Source organism: Podarcis pityusensis (assembly GCF_964106645.2).
Source record: "Podarcis pityusensis genome assembly, chromosome: 8".
NCBI classification, from domain to species: Eukaryota; Metazoa; Chordata; class Lepidosauria; order Squamata; family Lacertidae; genus Podarcis; species Podarcis pityusensis.
This window is the reverse complement of record NC_138033.1, coordinates 37,620,389-37,647,329: the sequence shown is the minus strand read 5'-3', so window position 1 is coordinate 37,647,329 and position 26,941 is coordinate 37,620,389. Positions and strand designations below refer to the sequence as shown.

Below are 26,941 nucleotides of genomic sequence, written 5' to 3'. Positions count from 1 at the left end.
AGGCTTATAAAGGCAGAGAGGGCAGCGAGGGAGCTGGAGAGGCAGCTGGACAGTTCCTGGTGCTGAACACAGACAAGAGAGCAACACGGTTGAGGACCAGTTCGCTCATGGCAGGGAAGCAGCAGCCCCCTTATCTGCACCTGGCAGAGCTCACCGCCTCCCAGTTCTTGGACATCTGGAAACATTATGATGCTGATGGTCAGTGAGAATGAAAAGAGGGACACAAACTTCTGTTCATTTAACCTTTAGGGACAACTGATGTTTTATTGCTTGGTGCCAACATGTGGCTGGAGGAGATTGATCAGTGGCTTAAAATGGCCAGTGCTAATCAGTAGGCATGCTAAGTTTCTTTCTACTTTGCCTGAATTTTTATTTAAAAGGCTGCAATAAGGTGGTTTTTAAGACAGAATTCAGAAAGGTAGTTTCTGTTGCTTGTTCTTTTTACTGTTGGGTTGCTGTTGGTTTTTAAGTGTCTACGTTTTATAAATTGTTCACTTTTGTTAGCTGTAGTAAATGAGAGTTGGAAATAGTGAGACAAAGAGTGAGCAGAGATGTGCTCGCTTCGGCAGCACATATACTAAAAAAAAACAAAGAGTGAGCAGAGAGGAGTGGAAATGTTTCTGATGAGAGTGGGCACAATGGGTGTGGGCAAGTTGAAAAGTGTTTCATTTGGTAGAATTCAATATGTTTTAGAGTAGTATAGTCTCAGTCTTCTGTTTTAGATTTCCTGGTGTTTATTTTCTTAAACTTTGGAGGCTCATAAACTTTTTGCCACTATAAGTAAGTCTGGTTAGAGATCCTGTCCTATGTTAGGAAGAGTTGAGGCGGCTTTTCCTGTTGGGTTGTGTGTGCCTGTGCAGCTAAACATGTGCTCCTGTAGAGAAGGGCAATGATTGCAGTATGATGGGAGTTTGCCTTATTGTAAAGGGTCCTGTGACCATGTCTTGATAACACCCCCTGCGGGTGTCCATTATCATTTAGAAACCTTTGATCTGAGCTCTGGAGAATTCTGTGTACAATATGTTTTCCCCACTAGTCACTGTGTCAAGACGGCATAGCAGGATTTTACTCTAGATAGCTGCAAACCTGCCTCTAAGCACCGCTTACAAGTAATTCACATGAGGTAAGCCACTGGGTGCCTGAGGTGGTGGCTGTTAACATCTAACACAACACAGGAACAGATGGCTGCTATTCAGAATGCTAATCCAAAAAGGTTTTTATTTGTGGGAGAGGGGCAGTAACAGATACATGCATATCCTGAAACTCTTTAAGCCCTTTGCTGCACCTCCTCTCCCAGCCATGATGGGATATGCTCAGAAAAAGCAGAACTTGGAAGAAGGTGGTCTTTAAGAATTTCAGCTGTAGGGGTGAAACAGTCTCCCTGATACTGTTGCAGGAGGCAAGAGGTTCACATGGTTTGGGGCCATATGGATATATCTAATCAGGTCCTTTTCTGACTCTTTTTGTCCTATGAAATGAAAGAGAACCAAAAATTTCATAAATTAAATTCCCCCACCCTATATATGTGCATGTTTTGACTACACCAGTTGCCACACCGGTGACAGGGAAGAGAATTTCCTCTGAGATGAACTGGCTGAAGGCACACCCCAGTATGCGGTAGGGTGTGCATGATGCTCCCCTGTGGTGTGCTACTGGGTGGGTTTCTTGCTGGAGCCACTTAAGTGGAGCATGTGCTTTCAAAACAATGAGTTTCTGTGGCATATTGTGCATGGCGTGGATGATCAAAGGGCTGGGAAGGTGAAGCATGTGGGTGGGTGGGCCAGTTGCATAACAATGGACCGGTCTCTGTGACTGCTTGACTACTTTATGATTCTCCATGGTTGCAGCAGCCTCAGGACAAACAAGGAGCAGAAATCCAGGGGTGGAGTTTTATTGCATTTGTATATCACTTTTCCTTAGAAGAGTGGACAACCTGCAGGACAACCCGCAGGACAACCTGCAGCCCCCGGCTTAGTTTCAAGTGGCCCTCCAGGAACTGCAGGCCCACTTTTCCTTGCTCTGTCTGTGTGTAAGAAAGAGAGGGGGGGCACTGTGTAATCCTGCAGTGCTGTAAACTCCAGCCAATTTTGACCATGGCCTCAGCTGTCAGCATGCAGTTCCGCCCCACCTGATTGCCTCTGAGGTTATGCAGTCCCTGATAGAAAAGACGTTCCCCAGCCCTAACTCAGAAACTCAAAGCAGCTGAAACAAAAAATCCTAGCAAAATGGTCAGACCATAGTCTGTACGTCAGAAGGAACTGAGCAACATTCACCTTGGGCAGATGCTGACGGGAGAGGAGCGAAAAGTGGGGTGGTGTTTTCAGCTCACTCGAGTCCGTGATCTCCTATGGGGCGAGGCAAGCTTAAGCCTACAGAAACTGATTGGGGATAAGCTCACATAACTCACTGCTGGATTGTGGCTAAAGTGCACCGAGCAAGTCCTCTTCCAGATGGCTTGTTTATTGATTATTCACCCTGATTTGTTTGCAGGGAAATTAAGCAGTGTTGACTATTTAATGAGCATTTATTCTGACAATGGTGCATCAAGCAAATGCTAGTCTACACTTGCTGGTGCATTTCCCCATCACTTCCCGAATCTCAGAATGTCTGATCTTTTCAGGGACGAGGGGTTTTATTTTTGCATGACATTCTCCCAAGCACAACCTGAATTGGCCAGTATATGAACCGAATCCCACCCCAAAATAGCAACAGCCTGGAAGCTCTCAAAAAAGGAGGAAGCTGACCTCGTTGCCCCTCCTAGAGAAGGAAGGCATGCTGGCATCTTTTATTTAGTTTATTTATGGCAGCCTAATAACATATGTTCTCTGGGAGGCTTCCACTAAAAATTAAAGCAAATAAATATAAAGCCGGATAATAAAACCATAAAAGCACCACAAAATCTAATAGAGCAGAAAACTACCAGCAAAATACAAAATCAATACGACAGAGCTCACAGCTGCACCAAAATGTCATCAGTCTTAAAACTCCAAGAATATACCAAAGATCTGAATGTCACTAAAATATATTAAGACTGAAAACCCAGGAAACATAAAAAGGGGGCTCTATAAGCAATGAAAGTCACCACAGAGATCCTCTCCCTATAAACTAGCTGCATTACCTTATTTGTTGGGGAGACCCTGAGAAGGACCTCAGAAGATATTGATGTCCAGGTAAGTATATATGGAAGAGACAGTCCTTCAGGTCACCTTGTCCCAAGCTGTTAAAGGTGAATGGATTAATGGTGGCTCTTTGAACTGGGCCCGGAAATGGACTGGAAGACAGAGCAGAGCAAAAAAGACTGGTGTAACATTACCATGCCATGCAGTCCTAGTTAACAAACTTGCCTGCCGTATTTTGGACCAGAGGAAATTTCCAGACTGCTTTCAAAGGCAGCCCTTTGGGACCATGATCCCACCCAGACATTAATCAATTGATTCAAATATTTCTAGATCACTCTTCATCAAGAATTGATTCCAGGACTGTTCACAAAGTGTTCAAGACTTTGTGGCTCTATCTGTCTATTTGGCCCTGTAGGCAGGAAAGGTAACATTTTAAAAATTGCTGCCTTCATGTGTCCTGGGCTTTAATTTGCTAACTGTGAACCACATTTCCCAAAAAATCAGTACTATGACTGCAGACCCTCTCTTGAGTTCCAGCAACCTTTCTAGATAACGCATGACATCTGCAATATTTTGCACCAGATACCCAGTTTGCATTTGTCAACTGTACTTCACAAGTCCATCTGTTTCTCTTGCAATCTCACATTTGGAAGACCCCTGTACCTTCCCCACTTAACCCCTGGAGGTATGGTTGGTTAGTTGGTTTAAGCTGCTGTGATCGTATTTCCTTGCGTTGTTCAAAAAGCTCAACCTCTTGCTCCTTCCGTGAGATTAAGAGCCACTCCGTGAAATGCATTTAGTAAAAGAAAGACTTCCCTTGCTCTCCCTCAGGGGGGTCTCTCTCTCTTTGAGGGCACAGGGGATTCTGACTTTCCAGCAGCAACACAATCCCACCCCTGGGATGCGACTAGAGCATGGCAATAATATTACAAGGCTCACTCTTTAAAGGCAGCAAGACATAGCCCTGTTCAGGCATCCTAAAGAAGGAGAGGGAGGACCTCTCCCCACCACCTCATCATTACCCCCCATGCATTAGAGGGATAATTTTTGAAGTGGGGAGCCTGCTCTCCTTGGGTAAACAGCCTCCTTCCCTGATTTCTGTACCATGCAGAAAGGCTGCATTGACAGAAAAAGACTGCCTGCTTCAGGCACTATCCTTCAGCTCATGAAGGATGATTGATGGTGGGGGGCGGGCAGGGCAGAGCATACTTATTCTCACTCACTCTGAACAGAATGTCTGAGTATGGCTAGACCTTGTTAGCATTGTGGATTATATACCTTGTTGTCAAAGCGGTGCCATGTGGGGCCTTATCCTAAATGCCTGATTGGTAGAGGAGGCAGCAAAGCAAGACCCCCCTCCTGACTTTCTGTAAGGCAACAAGGGTGTCTCCTGCAGCCACTTTGCAGCAGCTTGCCTCCTGTACCACCAGGACTTCAGCCCATCAGCAAAGCTGGTAAATGAGGCTCAGTGGACTCAGGGCACCCTAGACTATCCTTCCAACCTGAACACTGTCAGCTGACCTCACTGGCCAAGGAGGACACACCAAGGAAGAAAAAGCCAGTCTAAGTAGTGCTAGCCTGATCTCATTGAGTCTCCAGGCCTTGCCTCACTTCTGGTGAGCAAGCAGGAGCAAGCTGGAGTCCCTCTCAGTCCCTCCTATTGGTAAGATTCGTAAGGCAGTTTTACTTGTGGCACCAGGATGGTGCCCCCAAGATTTTTCAACCACAGTTCTCATCAACACCCAACCAGCCCCACAACCATCTGAGGCTGGGGGTGATGGGAACATGGATGTGCTGGCTGGGGTGGATGGATGTTGCAGTCCAGAACTCCTGGACAGCACCAAGTTGGAGAAGGCAGGTATGAGGAATACAAGAGGGGGGGGGGAGAAAGAGAAAGACGGAGTGCCCAAAAGAACTGCATTTCAGATTGGCCCCTGTAATTCCTATGTACCCCTCCTCACCCCTCCAACCATGGTTGGCCTCCTTCTAAATTTGAGCAGGATACATAGCTAAAGGGTGAATGCAACCAAGACACCTTTTGTCAATTCAAGTAAGCACAGCTTAAAAACAAACACGACACCCCCACCCCGCAAACAAACACACATACACAGACATAAATGATATGTTGTTGCCGTGTAATTTGAGGGTGATTCAATGTGTGGAGGGGGGTCTTCCCAGGGGAGCTAAGGAGATCTAACCTGTTATTAATATAATCATTTTGGCAACTTATCATTAAGCACAGCTTTTCAGTTACATCACCTCACTTGCAATGATCAGAGCAGAAACCAAGGACTTGGCATCAGTATGAAATTACACTGTCCCTGCTTAGTAATCCCATTATTATATCGGAGGACCCCTGCAATTTCTATCTTATCTATCTTTCTGATGAATCAAGCCATGTACAATATACTCAGGGTGCTCAAAGCATCACCATCATTTTCATTGCATCAACAGCTGATGTCGCAGAGGATGCAAAATCTGGAGATCCTAATAATGGTGGATTCTCACCCAGTTATGTCCTACCTCAACCTTGGTGCTTCCTGAAGCCCCTTGAGGTGGTCAGCCACTTCCTCCTTGTCTCCCTCTTGGTTCAGAGGCATGCAGGACAACCCAGGGGCAAGAATGGCATCAGCAAAGCTGGATGGGGGTGGTGCTCACAACCAAACTACAGGATGGTAAACCACTCACAAGCTAGAAAACTGCACATAACTTTGGAATACAGTCCTGCAGAGTCCTGCATTTCATTAGTGTACTTCTGAGTAATTTCCCACATGTAGAAGCCAAGCACAGGAGGCCAAACCCTGATACACTAGTTTTCTATCTGCAGCAAGTTTCCCCCTCCCCACCACGTTCATAAGGACACATGCAAAAGTAGCAACTACTTGTGTGTTCTGAACTGGTACTCACTTTGCTTCATGTGTAAGGCAGGCCTCCAGAATCATGGGTTAAAGTACAGTGGTACCTCGGGTTACGAACTTAATTCGTTCTGGAGGTCCATTCTTAACCTGAAACCATTCTTAACCTGAGGTACCACTTTAGCTAATGGGGCCTCCTGCTGCTGCTGCCGCACCGCTGACCGACACGCCATTTCTGTTCTCATCCTGAGGTAAAGTTCTTAATCTGAGGTACTACTTCTGGGTTAGCAGAGTTTGTAACCCGAAGTGTTTGTAACCAGAGATGTTTGTAAATGTTTGTAACCCGAGGTACCACTGTAATTACTTTACATATAACAAGTGTTGGAGGTGGGGGTACATTAATTTAACTATGTTGACTGTGTTTCACTCAAAGTTGTGTGAATGTGGTTTATTAGTTTCCGACTGCTCTTGTGAACATGCAAGGTCTCTTTCTAGCGTCCTCCATCTTCTCATTGCTCACACTTTCTCCTTTCCAAAGCCATGGCTTAACCTTCCCTGTTTGCAGGCTTGCTCTGTGTCACCCTATCCCACACTCTTTCACTGGCTGCTCACCCCACAGGGATGTGCCAGTAAAACCTCCCCTGATTAAAGGTTCTCCCTTGGGGGCCCATCAGAGATCAATTACACAATGCCACCTGCTTTAAGAAAACACTTGCCTCACCCATCTCAGACTTTCCAGCAGGACTCATCTTCAGGACTGCTGAGATTCCCAGAGCCCATGATGGCCCTGTGTACAAAATTGCTTAGGGCCAATGCGAGCATAGACTCAGCAAGCATCTGGTCCCAAACTCACACTGGACAAAATAGAGTGCCAAGGCCAGCTCAAGACATTTTGCTGCCTAAGGCCAAGATGCTGCCCCTATTCTACATGCAGAGGCCAACTGGACTGGTGTGTGAATCCTGCTTCCACACTGGCTGGTGGGACAGTGTCTTCCTCTGCACCTGAGGGCTTTTTGGGTGGCTGGGTGGACTGCATGGTATAGGTGGTTCTGTCTGATCCATAGCCCTCAGCATCTGCTGCCTGAGGTCTCCTGCCTCACTCTGCCTAATGGTAGAGCTGGTCCTTGATGCTGGCCCCATACTTGTGGAATCCCATCTGAAGGGATATAGGGCTGGCTCTATCATCACTAGCTTTTGAACCAGCCTTGAAAACCCACTTGCTTCCATCTGCTTTCAGCTGAAACATTGAGTTGAGTTTTTAGCATCCTATTGTTTAAACAGCATTTGACTTCCTTGCAATTGTTTTAAATGTTACAGGATGTACGTGTGTGCCCGCTGGGGCTGCCTAATGCCTTTAGATGGCTATTTTAGTTTATATAAGTTAGTTAATATAAGTGGATGGTTTTCGTTTTGATATTTTCAAGTATGTATGTGGGCCGCATTGGATTGAGAGGCTTTTACCCTGAGGGGGCAATCTAGAAATATTCAAAATAAATTAATAAAATGAATATGGCAGGAAAGGGAAGAAGACTCATTCCTTTCCCCTTCAGCTACCCTACAACTGAGTCCACGTCTCCCCCCAAAAGCCCCACCCCTCGGCTGGCCTCACTTCCAGCTCTGGAACCCAATGAGGGAGGGGAGACATTTTAAAATAACCAAGGGGATCTGCAAGGATGACCCAGGGCTAAGGAAGGAGTAAGTGCCTCCTCATAGCCACCAATCCCTCTCAAACCCCACCCCCACCCCACCCCAGGTACTGTCACTGGAAACCCATTGTTTCCTTCGCATGCTTATAGTTGTGTGATATATTTGGTTGGGAGCCTTATAACTTTCATTGTGCAGGTGAAAAAGATTCTGGGGGGATATTTTGTACTGGAAAACAACAGGAGGGGGAAGGGGGAAGCTGCTGCCTCTCCCTGCCTGCCCTCCTTCTGCTTAGACACAGCCTCCTCCTGCCCTGGCTCCTTGGGTTGAAAAACAAAATGGAGGAGAAATGGATCACTAGAGCCTCTGTCTGGCAGGGGTAACTGCCCTGTGGCCCTCCAGAAGTCATTGGACTCCAATTTCCGTTAGCCCCTGCAGCCTGCATTGCCAGTTGGCTGGGATGATGAGAGCCAAACATATCTGGAGCGCCACAGGGTGCCCTCCGCTTTCCACCCCACCCCACTGCCCACTCTATAGTTCACAAGCTGAGAAACAGCAGGCCTCAGTGCTGGTCTATCAAAACACCAAACAGCAGGTGTCTGTTTCTTCCATATTGTCAAGTGTGCCAAAAGCACATTTTGCCTCAGGATATTCTGAAGGGAGTCTGTTACACATTCAGTTTTCTTCTGATGGAGGAGCAGACCACCGACAACCCAGTTTATTTAAGTGCTATTTCTTGTTAAATCCAAGTAAACATTTGAAAGGCATTTTACATATACAGTGGTACCTCGGGTTACATACACTTCAGGTTACAGACGCTTCAGGTTACAGACTCTGCTAACCCAGAAATAGTACCTCGGGTTAAGAACTTTGCTTCAGGATGAGAACAGAAATCACACGGTGGTGGCGCGGCAGCCGCGGGAGGCCCCATTAGCTAAAGTGGTGCTTCAGGTTAAGAACAGTTTCATGTTGGAGTGAGACTGAGTTGAGAAATAAGACTAAGAGCACATATTGATATAGGAATGTATTAGATAATATGTAAAGAAATTTACAGTGGTACCTCGAGTTAAGTACTTAATTCATTCCGGAGGTCCGTTCTTAACCTGAAGCACCACTTTAGCTAACGGAGCCTCCCGCTGCCGCCGCGCCACCGGAGCACAATTTCTGTTCTCATCCTGAAGCAAAGTTCTTAACCTGAAGCACTATTTCTGGGTTAGGAGAGTCTGTAACCTGAAGCATATGTAACCTGAAGCATATGTAACCCGAGGTACCACTGTATAATAAGAAGAGTACATTCATTTGTAAAAAAGGAATATACAATGGGAAAGACAGGAAGTCTAGTATGTTGGTATATATATGATTTTTGGAAAAATTTGTTTTTTCTTTGTTCTTTCTTTTTTTGTTTGTTTAATTTTCTTTTTAGGTACCGGTATATAAAATTTGTATATAACTTTTGTATACATGTTGGAAATTATATTATAGTAAGTCCTGTAATATAATATGACAATGTTTACTGATGTAATATAAGAATGTTAATAAATAAATAAAATGCAAAAAAAAGAGAACAGCTTCAGGTTAAGAACGGACCTCCGGAACGAATTAAGTACGTAACCAGAGGTACCACTGTATTTCTTAAAAAAATAAAAATAAAGCCTGTATCTCCACAATTAGATAGATTGGGCCACAATAAAAAATCCAAAATCCACAGTTCGATGATGCCATTAATAGGACCAATCAAAATGTCCACAAAAGAGTCTGCAAGGCTTTTGAGTTATCCAAACTCTTCATAGATAGTTAAAAAAAAAAATGCAGGCAGGCAACAGGAAGGTAAGATGGTTTGTGGTGAAGCTCTCTAAATCTGGTAGGAGTCAAGGTGGAGCAGATGCTGAAATGAAGTTCTGTTTGCTTTGCCTAGGAATGTTGACTGCTGGGAAGGAGAAGCATATCAGGGCAGATTCCCTACTTCTGGCTATGCAACAACCCATTCTGCAGTGGCGGTTAGAGAATTGGACTCAGACTGGGGGGAAACCTTGGTTCAAATTGCCACTTAGCCATGAAACTCTTGCAGCCTAACCTACCTCACAGGATTGTTGTGAGGGAAAGAGAACCGCATACACCACTCAGCTCCTTGGAGGAAGAGTTGCAATACTGATATCAACAGCAAAAGCCCTGAAAATTGCAAGGCATGATCAGAGTTCTAATGTGTAAAGGGGTTTGAGTAAGGGATTTAAAAAGTGCTATGTATTTCAAGTTTGCATATAAAATCCCAGCTTGGTTTATACTGCAATTCAGAGCCAAGGACAGCATTTTTGAAAAGCTGAGGTTTACGGCTGTGCAGCAGGCCAGAACAAGGCAAAAGAATAATTAACTACCACATTATTTTGATTTATTGCCTTTGTTACAGGCTCCATTTTGAATGGGCTCCAATAGTTCATCTATTACTGGCTGAATGATGGCATTGATGGAGCTTATCAATTTTGGTTTTATAAAATGCTGTGTCTATCTATTATCCTTCTCGCTGCACTCCCAAATAGAATGCTGATATTGGATTTCAGCCCAGGAGTCAGAATGATGACTGGGCTGCCCACTGTGCAAACAGGACAGCCAACAGCCAGCCCTCCTGCCTACCCAGGTGCCCATTGGAGGAGAAATGGGCGAAGCACTGCCAGCTGCTTTGCTTCTCCTGGACCTGGGAAAAGGGGGTCCAGCAGTTGCCCATGCAGGCTGTTTTCTTGTGCCACAAGTAGCTGGAAAAGGTCAGGGTGGAAGAGGGAGTGCCAGGGGAGTTCAGGGCTGGCCAAATTGCGTTTTTATTTTGACAATTAATATACTGCTTAATTACAACTGTCTTTAGGTAGTTAATGGGTAACTCGAAACAAAACAAAAAGAAGAACAAGACAGTTTACCCAGCATGATCAGGATCGTCTTTTCATTAATTGATCTGTGTTGCATTTATGGGAGGGGACAATAAATTGTTCGCAAGGGTATTGGGGGAATTAAAGAAAACCATGCTCTCCACCCATCCCAGCTCCTCTCATACTACCGTGTCCTGCAACATTGCATCATCTCAAGGACCACAGATGCATATTTGGGTGATAGGCAGCTTTTTAACTCCCAGGCAAATCTTGTGAAGGTGTCCTTTCTGAGGGCTACATGCCTACAAAGGACTGGAGGGTCACAAAGTGTATACCAGGGCTGCTAGTAGTGTTCCCATCGGATGCTCAGGAGGCGTCCAGTGAACTCCTCTGGCAACCACTCTTCTGAGTCCTAAAGGAAACAGACATGCTTATTAATGAAAGCAATCCACAGTCTGAAAGCAGAACAAATTAGAACCCTTACACCTCCATCGTGAGATAAGCTAGGGATGCCCACATAAAAGCCATGGGAGAGGTTGCCAGGGATTCAGAGCGTAAGGCAGGCATAGGCAAATTCGGCCTTCCAGATGTTTTGGGACTACAACTCCCATCATCCCTAGCTAACAGGACCAGTGGTCAGGGATGATGGGAATTGTAGTCTCAAAAAACATCTAGAGGGCTGAGTTTGCCTATGCCTGGTGTAAGGTCACCAGTACAAGGAAAGCATCCAGCTCTTTCTCTCTCTCTCTGCTTTCCATCTTGCTCCCGAAAGCCTCTTGGGGCTCTGAACCAGCTGTGTGGCCTAGGGGGAGTCCAAAGGGCTAATTTTGGCTCTCCAGCCTGAGGCTGTTTCTCCTTTGAAGCTGGTGGCTGAAGTCCAAAGGCTTAGAAAGAGACACATTGAACATTCAGACCCTCCTGTTTATAAATGTTGATAACTGTGCATGTCTGGTGTTATGAAACTTTAGTGTTGCAGTTTCCCCTAACACCTCATGAAAAGCCATCCTGCACCCGGTAATACTGTACATCGAAGTAAGGCTTGGTACCTTCCCAAAATGACAGTTCTCCAATGGCACTCTATTGGAAGGAGCCATCACAGTTTGTGTTGATGGTGCAGAAGACATTATGTGCCCTTCTGCCTTCCTGGCTGACTTGTATGAGACCCTCTTTTGAGAGGCTAATCAGGTCCCCGGATGGCCTGCAGGGCATTAGCATAGCAGAACTTTTTGCAAGGAATTAAAAAATGCATTGACTGTTTTAGTAAGTCAGGTCTTATAAGAGCCTTGCTTCAGCTGACCTAATTTGGTGAGACTTCTCTAGGAGTATGAATAAATGCATATTAAGCCTCCTTGTCTATTCATGAGAAATACCATTAAAAGATGTTTTTCAGAACACTCATTTCCATCCTGCTTGGGATCCCCAGAGTTGGAAGGGACACTTGCAGGCCTTCTGGAGCAAGATTCTGGGTTCAAAGTGTAGCTCTGTAGAAGACGGAGCCTCCACAGACACTCCTTCTCACTGCTGGAGGATTCAGCCAAATTCCGCTCTTCAGTGTGCCTATTAAAGATTCACGAGCCCGTCCCACACCCTTGGGCATGAGGGCTACGCTCTGCCGCCATGGTTGGAGGCAGTAATGCTTGGAATACTCAAGTCCTGCTTGCCAGTTTCCCCATAAGCCATTGGCCTGATCCAGCAGGCTCTTCTTATGTTCTATATCGTGAGAGGAATAATCTAACCAAATCATAATCAATTGCTTCTTGTGTTACCTTTGCTGGTTACAGGTGTTTAGCTGTTCTTCTTCTTACCCTGCTTTAATTATCTTCAAATCAGAAAGAGTGTTTTCAGACCTTCTTAACGACTCATGCTTTTCACATGGACCAGTTGACTTGCCACAGCTCCATGCAAGCAGCTGTGGTGTTGCATATGCATCTGCCATACCTGGGTTCAAGTAGCCACTGAGCTGCATATTCTGAGGCAGCTTCAAGCAAGTTGTCTCAGTTCCCCTTTCTTAAAATGGGTTCCTTAGCAACTTCCCTCACAGGGTTCTTATTAGAGTGAAGGTTTGTCGTGTATTTTCCCCAGTTAACCGAAAGGTTTAACAATAGAGAGGTTTGTAAAACTGACTGCAACCTGGTAGGTAGCCCCTAAGGAAGAGACTTTAACAATCTAGACTAAGCCATTGTTATCTGGAATGTCCTTAGTCTCATTCAAGATAAGAAGTGAAGAGGGCCTCTGTCCTTCAAAAAGAAGCTTGCCAAGCCAAGCAGCAGCAACTGTAGAGAAATCAGAGTGAGCTCTGTGCCATTTAATAAGGGCTTTGCTGGGCAGCTTGTTTCTATATGAAAGAGTTTTCTGCTGCTTTGAAAAACCCTCGTCCAAATGATTTTTAAGGGATGCCATATGAAAACCAGAATTTTTTGGACTCCCTGCAGAATGAGGCCCAGTAGGTATAACCATGCCTTTCCTTTTAATTCTTTGATATTTGAGCCTCTACCATTAAATTCTTTTAAACAATATTTGAAAGTGTACTCAAAGAAAAGCACAAAAGAGAAATGTTCAAGTCAGAAAGGCGGAAACTTTAATAGAGAAAAGAGGGAATTAGAAAGCCTTTGGCCTGCTGAGCCAGCTTTCTATTGGCAGAGTGTTTGCAACACAGGGAGCAGACAGATATGTCAGCCATTGAGACAGAAATTAGCAACTAATTGGACAAGCTGCTTGATGGTGACCAAACCAGCTCCTCCCAAATTCATTCATTGTCAGCTAGGAGTGTGGAGGGGGGTACCTCAGTTCCTTACTGGAGAATCTGGCCTCTCACTGAGAGTCAGGTGTGGATTCTTAGTTCTGCTGAAACAGATGAAATATTGTGCTGCATAAAAGGTGGTGATTTCTGTATTTAAATGAATTTATATAACTGGGAAGTTAACCTCCCCTCCCTCATTGGGCCGCACTGTCAATTCTTGGTTAGTCTCCCTTGGCTAAATGTTGCCAGCCATGAAGGATCCAGGGTCCAGCGGGCATATGGGAGGCTACACCCCCCTCCAAGCACCTGGTCCACATACTCAGGTTGCAATAACTGAAATGTATTCTACAAATTTAAGTGACACAACTGCAGAATTCTTGATACCCAAGTCATGGCAGATCCAAAAGGGTGTGGGTGTGTTTGGCCTCAGTGTCTTACAAATGTGCCACCACTTACTTCCAGGAGCTCTCTTGCATCTTCTTGTGGGCCAAGATGGAGCATAGACCCTGAACCACTCAGAAAAAATGGTGTTGGGTTTACTTATTTAATTAAACTTATACCCTACTTTTCACTACATCTGGGTCTCAAAGGGGCCTTATAGAATGACACATCTCACAGGCTTCAGCGGGAGCACCCACAGCATCAGCCAGAAACTTCCCTAGTAGGGCTCTCAGAAATACCTCAGAAATCAACCTCAGAGCAGAGTGGTGTCCTTTAATGCCCAGCACTAAGTCCCAATACTTAAAAACTGCATCCTACCATAAGGGAGATGGAGATGTAATCCCTGTTAGTGACAGCTACTCCCTCTCTGCAACCCCACAAGCCTACATTAGTGCTGCGCAGAGAACTCAGGAGGCTAAGTCTGAGAAGGATCCACTCTTTCTAGCCCATCCACTTTGGTCTTATTATTGAATGCCAGGTTGGCTCCTACATTAGTGATTCAATCCTGGGTGGCAGAGGCTGTCTACACAAGGTAATTTAAGATGGACTCAAGGCATTTCGTGTGTGCATGTTTTCCACATTGTCCAACACAATATTTTCCTCATTCAAGCAGCAGCCCACACTCCCCCTCCCTCATTTAATTCAAGTTTTCCTGATTAGCAGACAAATTGGTAAGCAAAAAAAATCCAACATATAATTGCTTGTTACTCAACTGCGGACATACGAAAGAGCATTGTGTGGGTGGTTTGTTTTGGGGGTTTTTACATGTGTGTTGACATTTTGCTGTGTGCCATCAGGGCTGCCAACAGTTGGCAGAAAGGGTCAGATCTGGGGGGACCTCAAGGCCAGCAGAGCCCCTGGTTGCTTAGCCTTGGGTTTTTTTTAAAAGTAACTTCCTCCATTCTCTAGATCAGAAGATATGAGCCAATCCATTAACACCTCCACCCCTGTGTCACAGTTTCTGTGAACTGAGCTAGTCTTTTTGGTGGACTCTACTTTGCAGGGTTCTTGCTAATGAATGGCAAGTGACCTTTTTGGACATCATCAGGAGGAACTAGGAAATCTTAGAGCTGCCTGTTCCTGCTTCTGTATCCTTGCTGCCCAGATACTGCATAGAATGGGGAAGGGGGTGCACACATCACGGGCGTTGAGTGAGTTATTGGCTTTCAGCAGTGGCACCACATGTGCCTGCCCTCCCACTGTGTACTCTCTGTGTACATCCAGTAGGAGTTCCAGAAAATCAAAGAACACATATAGGCAGCATCTTGGTAGGCACATACATTTAACAATTTCTGTGGTGGTTATAACAAAAATGTACACACACACACTTTTTTCTTATTTGCAATCATGTTTTTTGAAGAGAAATATAAAAGTGTAAATGCAGCTTATGATGCCTTTAAAATGTGTTGATATTTTCTTCTTCTAAACATAATGAGCTATACAAGTTTAATTTTTCCTGGGCTGCTGAATAGGGCAGTTTATTTGTCTATTTCATAGCCTGTTTTTAATCTAGTCCTGGCATCCTGTATTAACTTTTCTGGGAGTAAGTCTGCAATCCTCATTCCATTTACCTGGGAGTAAACACTATTAGATTCAACAGGATTTACTTTTGAGCAGACATGATTAGGATTCTGCTGTACTTTTGAGTAGATCTAGGATTATGTTGTTAATCTCTCCCTTTCTCCCTCCAATCCTAAATTTTAAAACAATTACGCAGGGATTACTTAGGTGTCACTGATGTCACTTGGCAAGAAACTAATACTAATTTTTAAATAATTATTCTGCAGTGACCAACTGGTTTTGACAGTAAATATGTGGTGCATGTATTTTACATTTCCAATGTTGGAAAGCTTTTTGTTTTGTTTTTGGCATTTTGCTGTAAAATATCAGGGCTATGAAATGGTGCCACTAAAGCAAGGGAGAGGCTGTTTTTCTGGCTTTGTGAAGGTGTGTATTTCTTGACATGAACGGCAGTACATGTTTGTATCTTGATTAGCCTGCTGTTTTGTGCAAGTCTGGCATTTCAGAAAACTTGTAGCTCAAAAAAATAAAATAATTGTGCCCCCCAAAAAACTAATGCCTCTAGGCATGCCCTCAATGGACCTCAAGCTTCCAGAACTCAGGGAGGGCAGAGGAAGTACTAACTGAGGGGAGGGGAAAACATACCCCATCAAGCACAACCCACTAGTGTGGATAGGAAAAACTGAGGCAGAGTTCAACTGAAAGCTCGCATTTGTGAATGAATGTGCACAAAAGTACACATGGAAGGCTCTGATCTGTGGCACTCGTGTGCATGGACACTGGTGTGTACAGAGCCTGACCTGGCATGTCAGTGTGGAAACATCTTTGGTGGGGAAGTGAAGCCATGGCTGGATGAAAGGGGTAGCACAGGCCACGTTGATTTGTTACTCAAAGCAAGATGAGAGATGCCTTCTGCTATCCCTTTTTCCAGCTTTGGATGCTCCTTATTGCTCCCTTTGTGCTTCTTCTTTCAGGAAACGGCTACATTGAAGGCAAAGAACTGGAAAGCTTCTTCCAAGAGCTAGAGAGCGCCAGGAAGGGAGCAGGAATGGTAATGACCTGTGCATTTTCTTTCTCCTGTCCATTAACTTCTGCTTCTATTCCTGTTTTCAGCTTAAAGAGGCTGTCCTGTGCTCATTTACTTGGGAGTAAGCATCTAGCTTGACCCCTGAAAGAAAGGGCTAAACTGGGCTTTAAAGTTTGCATTGCTGTAATTTTTGCCTTTGGGTTAATCAAAATGTCTTATTCTTATTATTCAACACTGTTGCTTTATTGCAAAGGTTGGGGGAACCTGTGGCCCCCAGAGGTGTTTCTGAGTGACAACTTCTGTTCCATCTGTGTTTTGGGGATTTTAAAAGCAAAGCCTGCCGGGGACGGGGCTGCACTAAGGTGTATGGATCCCAAGTGGGACGCAGGTGGCGCTGTGATCTAAACCACTGAGCCTTGGGCTTGACGATCAGAAGGTTGGTGGTTCAAATCCCCGTGACGGGGTGAGCTCCTGTTGCTCTGTCTCTGCTCCTGCCAACCTAGCAGTTCGAAAACACGTCAAAGGGCAAGCAGATAAATAGGTACCGCTCCGGTGGGAAGGTAAATGGCGTTTCTGTGTGCTGCTCTGGTTTGCCACATGACCCAGAAGTTGTCTGAGGACAAACGCCGGCTCCCTCAGCCTATAGAGCGAGATGAGCGCCACAACCCCAGAGTCATCCGCAACTGGACGTAACGGTCAGGGGTACCTTTACCTTTATGGATCCCGAATGCCATTTCTCCTTGAAATGCACCTCGCCTGCTGGTCTGGGAACAGAACAGAGCCCAGAAGTGGCTTTGTTTCTCCCCACCCACCAAGCTGAGCCTGCATCAGAGGAGTGAGCCGTGCCCCCTCTTTTCTCAGGAATCGAAAAATGTCAATGTTGCAGAGAAGATGCAGGAGTTCATGCGGAAATACGACAAGAACGCCGATGGGAAAATTGAAATGTCTGAGGTGAGCTGTGTGACACCCTCCCCCCTGCAGAAGTCCAGAAGCCCCCTGCCCTGAAGAGGGTGTGAGCCTGTGCATTCGCCAGAATCCTCACCCCTCTCTGCATGATGACTGCTCTGAGTCTGCCTATATGCAGGCAGGGACAAACTCAGCAAAGGGGAAATGCTGCAGATCTCCTGACGGGAAGAAGATTGCCCCTCTTGCCACTGCCATGTCTCCTTGCTGCTCTTGTGTGTGGTGTAGTGGTTAAGAGCGATAGACTCATAATCTGGGGAACCGGGTTCAAGTCTCCGCTCCTCCACATGCAGCTGCTGGGTGACCTTGGGCTAGTCACACTGCTCTGAAGTCTCTCAGCCTCACTCACCTCACAGAGTGTTTGTTGTGGGGGAGGAAGGGAAAGGAGAATGTTAGCCGCTTTGAGACTCCTTCGGGTAGTGATAAAGCGGGATATCAAATCCAAACTCTTCTTCTTCTCCTCTTACTCTCTGGGCCAAATCCTCACCTTTCCACAGGAGGGCAAGAGGAGGTGGCTGATCTCCACACTGTTGTTGCTGTTTGCCTCAACCCTGCTAGAGCTGCCTTCCCCCAGCTGGTGCCTTCCAGTGGTTCTGAGCTACAACTCCTATCAGTCCTCATCAGCATGGTTATGCTCCCCTAAGTCCCAGGATCCTATGGCTGGGACTGGCAGGAGTTGTAGTCCAAGACATCTGGAGGGCACCAGCTTGGGGAAGGCTGTACTAAAGCCTTGGAGAATGCAGAACAGCAGGCAGCAAGAGCCAGAGGAAGCCCATCTAGCATAATACCAAGCGGCCACCATGGCTTTCCAGGGTGAATCAGAGGGGATATTCCCAGCCCCACCTAGAGTTGCCACTGGAATTTGAATACGGGACCTTCTGCAGGCCATGCAGGTGCTGTATCCCTAAGCTTTTCCCTCCAGAGGCTGTTCAAGCTTCCCTGCAACTGCTACATAAATAACAAAAATGTGTGTGTTAAGTGCATTCGTACAATGGACATCATATCCATAGTTTTGGAGATGTAGTTTGGAGACACGGAGCAATGGATCCAAACTACAAGAAAGAAGATTCCACCTAAACATTAGGAAGAACTTCCTGACAGTAAGAGCTGTTCGACAGTGGAATTTGCTGCCAAGGAGTGTGGTGGAGTCTCCTTCTTTGGAGGTCTTTAAGCAGAGGCTTGACAACCATGTGTCAGGAGTGCTCTGATGGTGTTTCCTGCTTGGCGGGGGGTTGGACTCGATGGCCCTTGTGGTCTCTTCCAACTCTATGATTCTATGATTCTATGATTTCAGTGATCTAAAGTGGGCTTGCTCCAAAACTGTCCAAGTTGAACTTCTCCCTATATTCTTTCCTAGAAAAATGGCAAGACAGAAGGTCAGGGGAAAGGAGACCAGGAACATACTTTTAAGCAGTTGTTGTTGATATCGTCTACTGTTCTCAACCAGTTTCTCTCTCTGAAGTTGACTTGCCTTTCTTGTCTCTTTCTCCTCCCCCACCCCCACCCAGCTGGCACAGATTTTGCCCACAGAGGAGAACTTCCTGCTGTGTTTCCGGCAGCACGTTGGCTCCAGTGCCGAATTCATGGAGGTAAGAAGAACTTGGCTCCTGCTATCTCATTTGGGGCTCCTCCAGACTGTGGTGGGTTTTGTTCTTAGCAGGTGAATTTTGCAAGATGCTGCTGACGCTGTAAGAGTGATTGGTAGTGGATTTGTACTGGGCCATCCACACCAATCTGCTTCGTTAGTTATTCTGTGTTGCTTCCCCAGTGTTATTACATTATTGCCATCTGGAAAGGCCTTCTTGCACTGCAGAGCACCGAGAGCAGGACAAAAAATACACAATAACATTTGTCATATGAAAAGTTACATGATTTCAGCTCTGAGATAGGCACCAACTGGAAACGGGCCAGCCTGTTCGCCCCAGAACTTTTGCTACAGGGCTACGGCCCACTTAGTGAAGCAGAGGAGGCCAGGCCAGCAGGGCTGTCATAAGGTTGGCATTGGGCAACTTCTCCCTGGAAGCAAATAGGTGCTGTCTGCCCTAGAGGCACATAAATAAATAAAAATGCTACTGATATGTCGTCATCTTGAGACATACATCCAACAGCTGTGAAACAGCGATCCATCCAAGCAATTAAAATGAATAATAGGAAATGAATACCGTGTTGGGAAATGAAACTGGAGTCCATCTGTTGTTAGCTAATGGGCAAATTAAGTTGTGTGACAGGCACAGGCAATTAAATATTAAAATTGAGCTGCTTATAATAATTTGTGCTTAAAATATTCATTCTTTCAATAATGAAGGTGAACCCTTGACACAGCGTTTTCCACTGTGCTGGCCTTTCTCCAGACGAAAACAATATTGAGAATCCTTTCCCACTGATACTGAAGATTTGGAAAGCGGTTGCTCTGTGACACAGGATGGCTCCAAAGACCATTTCTTAATTGATTGAACTGCTCTCTGATGGATTTTCAGTTACCGGCTCATTATTGCTTTTTCCTAATCTGCTGATTCATTTGTTATTTTCTTCATTATTGGTGCTGCTGCTGCTGCTGTTCTTAGCCACCTTGGGGCATTTTGTGAGAAGGTGGGTTATAAATCCCAAAATGTATAAAAATCAATATAAATGCAATTGTTGTGACAAATCTGTGCTCTTTCCATTGCAGGCTTGGCGGAAGTATGATACCGATCGCAGTGGCTACATCGAAGCCAATGAGCTCAAGGTGGGCTGAGCTGAGGTCAGGGCTAGGAGAAGATAGAACCAGATGCCAAATGGCTCACAGGGATAAACATCTTTTAAAAGTTAATGCCAATTGCATACTTGCATGCACACACACACATTTTCTAATGCACAAATAGCCTCTATGCAATATCAGTGCTCCCTTCTCTTCATAGCAAAGCACTTCTCTTCATAGTTGTCAATTTTCCCCTTTTCTTGCGAGGAATCCTATTAGGAATAAGGGAATTTCCCTTTAAAAAAGGGAAACGTTGACAGCTATGCTTCTCTTTGGTTTTCAGTACTCTTTGTAATAGCCCTGTAGGGTTGGCTGGTGTTAAGATGGCCACATTATAGGTGGGAGCTGAGGTCGAGAGAGGCTTTCCTGTGCAAGAACAATGATGAAGTGAGATTTGACTCTCCCAGGTATTTTGTGGCTGGCAATTCACTCTTTGAAGCACTATTCTATAACAACGACCCCCCCTCCCCTGCTCTTCACAAAGCATCCATTGATCACGGCTCTGATACTGCTGTTGTCCTTAGCACTTGAGGCGTGGCGGAGTGGGAGGAAGAGCAGCAGCACTAAGAGGTGGCTTCAACAAGGATCCAAACAGTGGCAACAACATCTTTTGTTTGTGCTGAAAATGGCCTCCCTATCCATCACGTTGCCATGCTCTTACGTGTTTCCCCAGCTGCATCCAAATCTCTGCATGGAGCAGGCAAGAGCTGTAGACTCTGCAGCATCTCATTGCTGTGGACTGAAGGAATGGAGGGGAATGGAGCTCCTCCTCATAGGGAACTCCAAGGACAAAAGAAAGGATCCGGCAGCTGGATCAGGCCAAAGTGCCCCTCTCTAGTCTGGCATGCTGCTCCCACCATGACCAGCCTGATGCCTCAATAGGAAGCCCACCAGCCAGACCTGAGCACAGCAGCAGCTCTCTCCCTGCTTGTGATTCCCAGCAACTGACATTCAGATGCATACTGCTTCCAACTGTGGAGGAAGAAAATAGCCTTAGTGGGTAGTAGCCACTGATCTCCTCCTCTTCCGCCTCCTCCTCCTCCTCCTCCTCCTCCTCCTCCTCCATGGGTTTGTCTGACCCTCTTCAAAAGCCACCCCCTGCCTGTGGGGTCCCTTCCAACTCTACAGTTCTATGATTGTATGTCACACTGAAAGGCACACTTATTTACAGTTTCTAGAGCACTTCTCGTGTGCAAATGCTTCTTGCTCTTTATTGTCACCACAGCATTTGCCTCTTACCCCCATTTTACAAATCGAGACTCTAAACCAAACAGAAGTCACTTTTGGTCAAGGGAAGAGTCTCTTGTTAAAAGGCAGCGCTGCAGCTTTTATGCACAGCTCATTCCACTTCTTACTGTAATGTCCTGCTAGGAGATGTCTGGCCTTACTGTGGTGGGATTCTCTTTGCCTGCTTCCCCTACAGTGTCACGGGGGACTGGGGTCAGTGGTGGTGGTGTTTATGCAGGAAGGACAGTTGTAGCTGCCTTTTTCAGCAACAGTTGAGTCCTCCCCAGGATGCCTCATTTCTTCTGCATTTCTGTGCTTGCTTCCTAGGACATCAAGGCCTGTTGAGCTTATGGTTGAGCTTAGTTCTGAGTGGGCATGTTTACGATGGGGCTGTAAATCAATCTGCGCCTTCTCATGCCTTCTCTTTTTGTAGGGATTTCTTTCGGACTTGCTTGAAAAAGCCAACCGGCCCTACGACGAACCAAAGCTGCAAGAATATACACAGACCATCGTAAGTGCAAGAAGCCCCCTGGGAGTAGGAAGGTCTCCTGTGGGGATGGAGAGGTCCATTGCTCAACTCCAGAACTGCCTGCAGGCTTCCTCTGTTCCCCATAGGCTGTATCCCCCAAAAGCTCCTGCCACAACTAATTAGTTAGGCTTTAAAAGTGCCCTCTCTGGCTGCAGTCCACATCAGCTTTCTTCAACCTGGTGCCCTCCAGATGTTTTAGACTACAACTCCTAACCTTGGAAACTTTGTTTTGTTTTTCCAAAGACACCAGAAGTGTCTTCCGTTTTCTTTTTTCCAAGGAAATCTGGAGAAGAGGAAGCAAGTAGGCTTCTTCAGGGACTGCTGTGCTACCTCTGCCGATTTCAGCAGAGGCTGTGTTCACACTCTGATTGACTGTGCACTCCCATCAGATCCAGTTCTGGGTTTTTAATCTGTGGTCGTTATCCCAAATGCATGTGTATTCTGTCCTTCATTATAAAATGCTACTGTTTGATGCCATTGTTTCGCAAACAGCTTCATACTGACTGGGGTCCTTGAGCCGCAGCCAAGGTGCAAAAACACCTTTGCATGGGGTAGAGACATCCCTGCCCTGTCAATGCCCACTAGTGTGTACACAAACAGAAACAAGTCTGACACAAATGAAGCTGTGCTGATTTGAACAGCTAAAGGAGAAAGAGCTGTGAAATGCAGCTTCACTGCACTTTAAGGTGGTAATATGAATACACTTCGCATTGCATTGCATTGCATTGCATTGCATTGCATTGCATTGCATTGCAGAGGGGCAATGAAAAGAGGCCACCTGGTAGGAGCCACCCAGAGTCAGGGGTGGAGGAAGGAGGGTGCAGTGGGTGCAGTCTGCCCTGGGTGTCACCACTGAGGGGGGTGACGAAATGCCGGGCGGCACTCACCGCAGGGCCTGCAACACGCCCAAGCCACGCCTCTCTCCTGGGAGAGATGTGGTGGCTTGGGTGCACGTAGGCTCCGCGCTGCCCAAATGGTCCGCCCACTGCCTCCCCCCCAGCTGTAGGGCAGCTGAGTGGGAGGAGGCAGGCAGACTCCGGAGGCCCTGTGGTGCCCCCCGCCCTCGCCCCCGCTCCTATAGGTGCGCCCCAGGCACCCGAGCGGCTTCCTCCACCGCTGCCCAGAATGGCTGGGACAACCCAACCAGATGGGTGGCATATAAATAATAAAATTATTGTTACTATCATTAGGAGTGTCTTGTTGCAGGCCAAACCTTTAACTTAGGAGCCACTCACAGACTGTCGCTTTCTGACCCCACAGCTCCGAATGTTTGACTTGAATGGGGATGGGAAGCTCTGCCTGTCGGAGATGTCACGGTAAGATTCATAGAATCCATAGGGTTGGAGGGGATCCCAAGGGTCATCTCGGTCACCCCATGAAATGCAGGAATCACACCTGACGGATGGCCGTCCAACCTCTGTTTAAAAATCTCTAGTGAATGGGAGTCCACCACTTTCCAAGGGAGTCCATTGATCCATCACATTGTTATAAGCCCCAAAAAGCCAAACATATTTCTTTGGTTGTCACTTTTCTGGCAGGGAAAACTCTGATTTTGACTGAGAGTTTGCTGCTCCTGCCCTTCCCAAACAATGCTCTCATGCCCTCAGACCTCCCTACACCCCTCCATATGGCAGGAATAATATAAGTGTAGAATCTCTTTTTCTCTGGGCGCAATCTCCAATGTACCCTTCCAGTGTGAATAGTTGAGTTTCTTCCTGAGTAATCCCCAACCTGGTGCTTTCCCTCTGTTTTGGACTACTATAGCTCTCCTCACCCTCAGCCAGCACAGCCAATGGGGGCTGCAGTCCAAAAGAATGAGGTGGTAGGCATTTTCCAGGTTGCGCAAGGCTGGATCAGTGTGGAATAGTGGTTAGTGTGTCAGACTAAGATCCAGGAGACCAGAGTTCAAATCCTGACTCGCACACGAAGCACGCTGGGTGACATTGGCCCAGTTAAATTTGGCCCGCAGCCTCACCTACCTCACGGTCACACCCATTTAACCCACATCTTGAGCAGAGGGGTTTCTTGCCACTTGTCCCTGTAAGATGACCTTGTTTCAAAAGGACTTCTGAGGCAAATGTCTCCAATCCCAGTAAGGCACGGTCCAGTTTCCAACTATCATCCCAGCTCCAGAAATCCACATTCCATCTAAAAGTTTGCCCCAAGCAAAATGCATCTGGAACTGACAGACAAAACTCATCTATTCAGAGGTGGTGCTGATCCCTTTTCTTCCTGGCAAAAGTCACGCTGTACCTTCTTTTGTCTGACATTATCCCATTCATGTTTCAGACTATTGCCTGTGCAAGAGAACTTCCTTCTTAAGTTTCAGGTAAAAAAAAGTGGTAGTGGGATGTTGGTGGGGTTGCTTTCCTACAGTTTATCTTAATCCATGAGTAGGCAAACTAAGGCCCAGGGGCCGGATCCGGCCCAATCGCCTTCTAAATCTGGCCCGCAGACAGTTTCAGAATCAGCGTATTTTTACATGGGTAGAATGTGTCCTTTTATTTAAAATGCATCTCTGGGTTATTTGTGGAGCCTGCCTAGTATTTTTACATAGAATAGAATCATAGAATCATAGAGTTGGAAGAGACCACAAGGGCCATCGAGTCCAACCCCCTGCCAAGCAGGAAACATGAGTAGAATGTGTGCTTTTATTTAAAATGCATCTCTGGGTTATTTGTGGGGCATAGGAATTGGTTCATCCCCCCCAAAAAAATATAAAGTCCAGCCCCCCACAAGGTCTGAGGGACAGTGGACCGGCCCCCTGCTGAAAAGGTTTGCTGACCCCTGTCTTAATCAATTTCTCTTTCTCATTTATTCAGGGAATGAAGCTAGATTCCGATGAATTCAATGCTATCTTTGCATTTTATGACAAGGTACAATATCTAGATCTTCACTCACCCCTTCTTCCCTGGCCGGGGGGGGCTCAGGGGCCAAAATGTCTTGGGCTGGCCATGCATGGAACTCTCTTCTGGCCCAAAGGAGCCTCAGCTTGGTCTGTTCTCCTTGGGGCAATGAGTAGGCGTGTGAAGAAAGCCATTCAGCTGATATTGTTTCAACAGTTTGCCAAGTTGACCACTTTGTTCGAATAAAGTACGGTTTTCCTTTGATGATGCTTATATTTCCAGGGTTGCAAACAAGAAAGCAGCTATAAAGCAGAAAATTTTCAAACAGCTGGGATGGAGAGTAAGGCTGGTGTGGCTGCAGATTACAAGTGAAGGAAGAGAAGACTTACAGGGGTGGGGAATAGTGTGCCTTGATCTTTTGCGTTGAAAGAATAGTCTAATCTTTCTCTATTACCTCCTACCATTAATATCCAGGATGGAAACGGCTTCATTGATGAGAATGAATTAGATGCTCTTCTGAAAGATCTCTATGAGAAGAACAAGAAAGTGAGTGCATAAGGTGGTGTGTGTGTGTGTGTGTGAGAGAGAGAGAGAGAGAGAGAGGGAGGGAGAGAGAGAGAGAGAGAGAGAGAGAGAGAGAGAGAGAGAGAGAAGAACACACAAGATTGGGTGGGGGCAGGGTCTCCTCACCCCAGAGCACACATTATGAGGAATGTCCAAGCACTTACTGTGAAGATTATAGCCAGATGCACAAACATCAAGTGAGAAAATTTCTTTGCAAATCTGTCCCAAAAACGATGTCTGAAAGATTGCACCTTTGCACCCTGTCTTGAGGCATCTAGTACCCTTTCCTTATTGGTGCAAATGCACTGCTAGCAATTGGAGGCTTAATTCAAAATGGAGCCTCAGGAAGAATTCTGGTTTTAAAATTCATACACTTAAAACTGCATGTGAAAAACTTTTCATTCCCCATAGTCAGAACTTGGAATTTTTAAGTGTAAGATTTGATACTTCAGTGTAGTTGGCTTTCAGCTTTTATTAAACATTTACTTTTTGTATCCAGCTTTGTAGGAGTGAAAGAGGAATGATTGTTGAGTTCTGGGCTCATGATATTAGGTGTGTGTGTGTGTGTTGGTCTCTGTGTGTTTTGAGACAAATCACCTTTCGTCCACAGCAGCTTGGAGCGATATACAACAGGTATGAACTGCATAACACAGACATCAATAAAACAGTAACTAAAATAAAAGTGTTAATGCAAAACTAAGAAGTTATTAAAATATTCATTCACATATTGTTGCTGCGGGTGAAAATCCCATAAATAAACTACAGAAGCCTGGATAAAAGAGTCCTCATTTGCCCTCTGAAGACCAGCAATGAGGGTGACAATCCTACCTTAAGGGGGAGACGATATCAAAGCTGGGAGCTTCACCACAGAATTCCCTTTCTGCATATTCCCTTTCCCAAATACTGTTTGGGACCATAAGCAGACCACCCTGGGGTTTTTTTACATTAAATTAGGAGGCTAAGAAGTGCATTATATGATTCCTGCATTGCAGGAGGTTAAACCAGATGGTCCTTTGGGCCCCTTTCAATGCTACAGTTTGTAGAATCATATAATTGTAGAGCTGGAAGGGACCCCAAGGGTCATCTAGTCCAACCCCCTGCAATTCAGGAGTCTCAGCTAAAGTATCCATGACAGATGGCCATCCAACCTCTGCTTAAAAACCTCCAAGGAAGGAGTGTCCACAACCTCCCGAGGGAGACCATTTGCTAAGTATTCCATTCTATGCCATTTGCTGGACATTCCAGTTCTCTAAAGCCTTGCTCTGAACTTTGCTCCCCTCTCCAGTGAAATTTCATTGCTCCCTCCCCTGTTCTTTTCCCTTTGCCAGGAAATGGGCATCCAGCAGCTGACCAACTACAGAAAGAGCATCATGAATCTGTCCGATGGGGGGAAACTTTACCGCAAGGAACTGGAGATCGTTCTCTGCAGCGAGCCCCCTCTGTAAAGATGAGCCGCCCCCTCCACGACTCAACCCGCCGCCCCCCGCCCTGCCACAACCAACCACAAAGGCAAAGGAAAAAGGGAAAAAAGACCACGAGGAGCAACGGGAGGCCGACTGTCCAACCTGTACCTGGGCAATCCACTTGACCCCGCAAGGCTTGGCTTGCTGATCTGCTTGCTGACTTTGGGCACACAATTGCTGCCGGATGGTGGCGCCTCCTCTCCCAGAGGGGGCTCTGATCCAAATCATCAGTTTCCTCTTCCTGCTTGTTTCTCTCTCTCTGTGTTGGTTACCATAGTTTGTGTCCTGTACATCCTCAGATCTGGAGTGTATTTTATTTTTGCTCTTAATTTTTATCTTTTGCTTTCTTTTCACACTAAGTCTTCTTGATTACCAAAGAAGAGTTTACAAATAAAACTGATCTTCTGCTA

At 45.9% G+C, this 26,941-nt stretch overlaps 1 protein-coding gene across 1 annotated transcript; it reads left to right on the top strand.

Moving 5' to 3' along the window:
* CALB2 (calbindin 2) lies at positions 1–26,941 on the top strand. The gene is made up of 11 exons (XM_081016942.1): positions 1–198; positions 16,150–16,226; positions 17,064–17,153; positions 18,674–18,754; positions 19,834–19,890; positions 21,563–21,640; positions 22,919–22,974; positions 23,948–23,987; positions 24,481–24,534; positions 24,979–25,050; positions 26,397–26,941. Exons 1-11 carry the CDS (start codon positions 108–110, stop codon positions 26,511–26,513), a joined length of 813 nt encoding a protein of 270 aa, XP_080873068.1. The 5' UTR covers positions 1–107; the 3' UTR covers positions 26,514–26,941.

Excerpts from the sequence above, each read along its gene's own strand:
- CALB2 (XM_081016942.1), top strand. The coding sequence starts at position 108 with ATGGCAGGGAAGCAGCAGCCCCCTTATCTGCACCTGGCAGAGCTCACC. Across the intron at positions 16,227-17,063 it reads CCAGGAAGGGAGCAGGAATG|GAATCGAAAAATGTCAATGT; the intron begins GTAATGACCTGT and ends CTCTTTTCTCAG. Across the intron at positions 21,641-22,918 it reads AAGAATATACACAGACCATC|CTCCGAATGTTTGACTTGAA; the intron begins GTAAGTGCAAGA and ends CTGACCCCACAG.